General features: G+C 42.7%; 1 protein-coding gene across 7 annotated transcripts in view; it reads right to left on the reverse strand.

Moving 5' to 3' along the window:
- kctd17 (potassium channel tetramerization domain containing 17) overlaps positions 1–3741 on the reverse strand; it is a 35230-nt gene extending 31489 nt beyond the window's left edge. For 2 of the 7 annotated variants that reach the window (XM_063222073.1, XM_063222077.1), the window contains exon 1: positions 3248–3737. In XM_063222073.1, coding sequence (XP_063078143.1) covers positions 3248–3595 — 348 coding nt within the window. In that variant the 5' untranslated portion in view covers positions 3596–3737. Of the gene's footprint in view, positions 1–3247 lie in introns of all 7 variants that reach the window. The other 5 variants (XM_063222075.1, XM_063222074.1, XM_063222071.1 and 2 more) reach the window with 5 other exon arrangements.
- Between the last annotated feature and the right edge of the window lie 2489 nt (positions 3742–6230).

Genomic DNA, 6230 nt, shown 5'->3' on the forward strand with positions numbered 1-6230 from the left:
GAAGATAAGATTTGTGGATTTAAATAGGCTATGTCACACCAGGAGAATGTGAACGGTTGAGCGCGCTACAGGGGAAACAGAGGCATGGCGACTCATAACTCATAAGAATCAATGTATGGGCGTTCATAAAGGACTTTAAAGTGCGCAGAATTGCAACTTGTTCCAGTCGAGGGTATCGGAGAGAGAGAGAGAGAGAGAGAGAGAGAGAGAGAGAGAGAGAGCTGGAATTTGTGAATCTCATGCTCTTTTGCTTTTTGCTGATGTTGAAATGCCTTTAACAGGGTTGATTTGGGTTTTGACTGACAATTAGCTAGTAACAACGTGCATTTGTTTGAAATAAGCTGTCTAAGTAATAATTTGTGAATTAACAATACCCCACCAGTAGGTTATTTTACATCACACCATGGATAGGCCTATAAGCCATTCAGTGTGCTTGAGAAAGATAAATAACAGAAAATGTTAAAGAAAGACTATATAACTTACCTTAATAATAAATACAAAAAAGCCTATTTAGAGCCTATTGTGCTCCATGAGGATGTATTTAAAAACATATATATATCCCCGGCCGTGATGCTTTAAAAATGTGAAGGGGTGTAGTCACATTTTTATTGCATTTTACGTCATTATATTGTTTGACACATTTCTTCTTGGCGCAGGCGTCAATCTTAATTATTAAATAATTAAGAGTGACGCCTGCTAAACACTGAATGTAACATTTACATTTTAAACCTCTGAGTCTGCTGGCCCAAATGTTACATTCATTCAGTGTTTCAAGAAGGAGGCCGCACCTTGCATAGCAGTGTTTTTTATTGCACATTATATTGTTTGAAAATGGCGAGAGAGACAATATTATCGATTATCGCAATAATTTCTTGTTATCGTTATCGTCTGGCAAAAATTGTTATCGTGACAGGCCTATCCATGATTGTGCGAACTGAGAGCGCACAGTTCTTGGGCAATGATAACACCACAGAAGGTCAATGCATCTTTTTCTTGGGCGTCACAAGGGTGACGAATCATACTGTATTACTTCAACAGACAGATAAGATCCAATGGAGTAGACGGATGAGGACGATGGAAAATTACAGGAAACTTAATGGATCTCTGGTCACAATAACCTACAAAAGAGATTGTTTAGGTGAAGACAAGCAGTTCTGAGTTTGTTGTGGTTAGGGTCATGTCAGAATTATAACGCTCTGCTAATGGTTCAATCATGGAAATATTAATTTCATCATTACTCTCTCACACACACAGACAGACAGACACACACACACACACACAGCATGGCTAATGCCTCCGGACCTAACAGAGAGGGCAAAAACAGACATGTCAGTTGGGTAGGATTGAGGAGGGAACACACACAGAGTGGAACAGGTCTATTTCTGTGGCGTTAATAAATATAGCCAATGTCCCAATGTTTATACTCTGTGTGTGTGTGTGTGTGTGTGTGTGTGTGTGTGTGTGTGTGTGTGTGTGTGTGTGTGTGTGTGTGTGTGTGTGTGCCAGTCTGTCTGTCTGTGACACAGAGAAAGTGTCTGTTTGTGTATGAGAGAGAGAGAGAGAGAGAGAGAGAGAGAGAGAGAGAGAGAGAGAGAGAGAGATGTGTTTGCATGAGAGAGAAGAGGGAGTGAGTGGGAGACAGAGACAGAAAGCAGATAGAATGTGTTTATATGAGGAAAAAAGTGAATGAGTGAAGGAGAGAGAAGAAGAAGAAGAAGAAGAAGAAGAAGAAGAAGAAGAAGAAGAAGAAGAAGAAGAAGAAGAAGAAGAAGAAGAAGAAGAAGAAGAAGAAATGTTGATGTGGTAGGTGGGTAAATAGGAACCACATTACAGTATCATGAGTCAGTTCGCCAGCACCTGCACTGCACTGCTCACACTAGACTGCACTGCTCACACTACACTACACTACACTACACTACACTACACTACACTACACTACACTACACTACACTACACTACACTACACTACACTTGTGGCTGATATCTACACTGCCATCCAGCTACTACACTTACGCTGGCACTTGGTGGCTCTATTTTGGGTTGCCTGTGTGTGTGTGTGTGTGTGTGTGTGTGTGTGTGTGTGTGTGTGTGTGTGTGTGTGTGTGTGTGTGTGTGTGTGTGTGTGTGCGTGTGTGGCCTGCCTTGTCCAGATCAGTGATAGGACACACACAGACGAGCACACACACACACACACACACACACACACACACACACACACACACACACACACACACACACACACACACACACACACACACACACAGCATGGAAAGACCACATGGAAACCTGTTTAGTAACTAAAATAGAGCTACTTCATGAATATAGAGCGGGGCCGGACATAGCCGTACGTAGGTGGCAATTAAGGACTAAAAGGTTACAAGGCACTGGAAGGGCATTATTACAATGCAATTAGGAGCCAAGAAGTGGGGAATGGAGGAGGGAAGGAGGGAGAGAGAGAGAGAGAGAGAGAGAGAGAGAGAGAGAGAGAGAGAGAGAGAGAGAGAGAGAGAGAGATCATGTTTTGTTGTGGCAGCTAGTATGAAGGATGGAGAGAGGGAGAGAGGTGGCCAGAGGACATGAGAGCAAGAGGGGGGGGGGGGCAGTGGAGTGGTCATGCCTTGTCGTGGCAGCTACTAGTATGGAGGTCATCTACTGTAGATAACACGTCCCACACTCATGAAGTCACCACCAAGTGCACTGATGCCCACTGATGGGACACCAATTTGAACATGTGTAAGTGAGCGTATCTAAGTGTATGACAGAGAAATTCCACATTCTTTCATTCTAATTTTGAGCCATATAGGCCTACTGTAGCCTACAGTGTCTAAACTAGTATGGCACTCTGCTACTAGTGTGTGTAGCAGGATGGAGTGAATTACATGAGAATTTTACCAAGCAAAGGCAACCCCATTTTTTACATTTCAGGACAAAGGCAAAAGCCCTAGTTCGGAAGACACTCTTAATAATGTGAGTTCCAAAATCCTATTCTGAGGTAGGCTAGGACGAAAATACTAGCTGCCCTCCTAACACACAAGCTGCATGTGAGGTTGCGCTTCACGTGCGCACCCATCTGACTGCGTGGCCCTGGCTAGGCAAAGTGATGCTGTTGCTAAGGCAACTCATTAATTAGTCCCTGGTTTTTGATGAGGAGTCGGACCCAGGCCAGATGGCATAGCCCACGGAAAGCTTTTGAGAGGGGGAAAAGGTGGCATCAATAACCAACACATGATTCTTGTCTGCCTCTTACCGTGTCCGAATGCAAGTCTTGCTGCTGGCACAGGCGGTAGAGGAATGAAGTCTGCTCTTTGAGCAGTGTCTGTCGCGTTGTGAGGAACACTGTGCCACCGACGTTGAGTCGGACCCATTTGCCATTGTTACCGCTGCTGCTGGACGTGTTGATTCCCGGGCCGTTCCCGATGGTCTGCGTTTCAGCCCCACTGGTTTCCGTGGTGGACGACGATGTATTCGTGCTGTCGGTGCCTTCGCTGTCTTTGTTGTTATTGTTGTTGTTATTATTATTGTTGGGGTTGACGGAGAGTGATCCAGATTCCGATATAGCCTGGGACGCCGTTATCCGTTTACCTTCTAATGCCATTGAGGAGACTGGGAGAGAAATGGCAAATGTGCGACGTGCCGAAGTGTTCCACCACTACTACTTTGCCACTTGCAACCTTCACCAACGCCGACTCTTCTTCGACTGCACATCACTCCGCCTAGTTATCCTGTTTATGCAGTGCCCTGGTGCACTGTGGGTAATGATGTTTTACTGAGCCTTTCAGCTACGTCTGAATGCAGAAACATGCATGTGGACACACAATGCAATGCATGGGCCAGGCCTAGAGTTACATTTTTCATTAGAGACAGTAAAATGTATAGCCTATAATGTTCACCTCAGACAGTAGACAGTAAATCCCACTTGACAATGTACTAGAAAGCCTTCACTAAAGCCCCAAAGCCTTCATTAGTAGCCAGCCACACTCAATTCTGACATTCTGTCACTCAAATCAGAAAAGAAACATAGGCTAATGCATAGTAAATAAATGGGTAGGGTATGGGTAGGGTATAATTCATTAGTACATAGTATTGTATAACTTAGTAATAATACATTTCTTGCATGTGTGAAGATAAGAGTGAAAGGCATAAATTGATGACATGAAAGAAAATGAAAAAATAGGCCAAAATAATTACAAAAGGAAATCCAAAATAAAGTGGTCCATAAATGTCACCATGCAGTATGCACCACCCCACATATACACGCTGAGATGAGATGGTTTCATGACAATAGAGGTCCAGTTTTGTTTTTTTTGTTTTTTTTTAATAGACACGCTTTCAATGTTGTCATTTTTATTAGTTCAGAAAATTATATTGCATGTAGATCTACACAGTTGTAAGAAGGCTGTTGATGTGATCACCATAAACCAGCTAAAAAATAAATAACATCAAAAGTGTCATCTCTCGCTTTTTTTTAAGACAATATAGCATTCAAGATGCAGTCTTCACATTTCAATTCACATGCTTGTTCTGTTTTTAAGCAAATAACACATAGTTAGGGACACATTTGCACAAAATGCCGACATGAATCAGCAAAATAGACTGAATACAAATCCCTTTGTAGGTCACAATTCACTTGGATAGTCCATCGCAGATTATCAACAATTATATCAACAATTGCAAACACACAGCAGGAGGTCTGAGTACAGCATTAGCCATATACATATTGGCATCTCTAGACTGCTGATCCTGAATGACATATGGGGGGATTAACTCAGATTAATGCAGATTAATCCAGATTTACCTCCAAACCACCAAAACTCGCTGGACACAAAACAAGTGCTTCTGACAGAGTACTGTATGTGTGCAGTGCATAGTAAAAACTGTGGTGCTAATTCAAGAGTCGATTGAACATTGTCTAGAGTGTATTTGGTCCTAGAGGACTCTCTACGTGCTAAATTAACACTGCCATTTTACAGAGCATGCCATGACTGGAATGGCAATATCGTAACGGCATACAGGGCATTTTCCCGGTGTGCCGACAGTTCTCAGGGGCCAATGCAGTCGTTTTTTATTTGTTTGTTTATTTGTTTTTTTCCTTAGAGTCCAGCCCCCAAATTAGGCAAGGCAGCCCATTGGTCTATTTTTAATACAAACAGTGGACTGAGCTAATCATAATATCGTATTGGTTGTGTGAAGGGCTGGTCTATAGCCCGATTCGCATGGGATAAATATTACCTATGGACCCCTGGTAATTCGCAATTACCCCTGGACCTCCGTGATTTTTCGGGGCGCATTCGGACGGGATAAATAAACGTCTGTTATTTACTGAATTCACAGACATTACAAGGGAGTGCAGACGGCGCGCCTATGTAAAATTACCCCAGGACGTCTGAGTTTCGCCGAATTACAGTAGGTAATTCGCGGCGGAATTTTTACCTCACAAATCGCAGACATGGCACATTCGCACAGGACTAAGTACTCAGACATTCTCTGTAATTATTCCGAATTACCGGGTGTCCATAGGTAATAAAAGTCCCGTCCGAATCGGGCTTATGGCGAAAATGCCGGGGCTCCTTTTCTGTCCCAGTCCACCCTTGGTGCATGGAACCTGACTTCTGCTGAAGTTGAAAATGATTGGATGTGCCTTCACCCAATCTGCTTCTTTCTGCCCCCCCGGTTCATGTACAATGTCTGTCTACACTGCTTATAGCCATATGAGGTTTTTTTTGTTCTATGCCTTGATATTGTAATGTTTGCAATGTGGAGCTATGGAATATTTTTTTTCTCCTCACCCTTACCCAATGTTGTCTAACACTTGTCTAAAACCAAGATTTGTGAAGGTGGATGCGCGCAGTGCGCAGTCGTCCCAGGTGTACTAAACTTTGTATTAGTTTTTGCTGCTACTAAGTATTGTACCCGAAACACAATTTCGTTGCCTTTTTGACAATGACAATAAACTCTTGATTGATTGATTGATTGATAACATCTAGTCTTGACATATGCCGTTATGCTGGTTATAAGCCTGTTTATAGGCACTAAGATTCATTCATAGCAAACACTAGTTGGTCCCACAAGATGCTGCCAGTCATGCGACAATCACGTGGGTGAAACCACATGGGTATGCCTTAATACAAAATGTCATAACAACACTAATACCCTGTATTAACATGTGTACCAACCGATACATCTGAATAGCAGTGAATTGATTTGCATAAAAGTCACAGTTAACAGGCTTA

This window comes from Engraulis encrasicolus, chromosome 17 (genome assembly GCF_034702125.1).
Source record: "Engraulis encrasicolus isolate BLACKSEA-1 chromosome 17, IST_EnEncr_1.0, whole genome shotgun sequence".
Classification (NCBI taxonomy): Eukaryota; Metazoa; Chordata; class Actinopteri; order Clupeiformes; family Engraulidae; genus Engraulis; species Engraulis encrasicolus.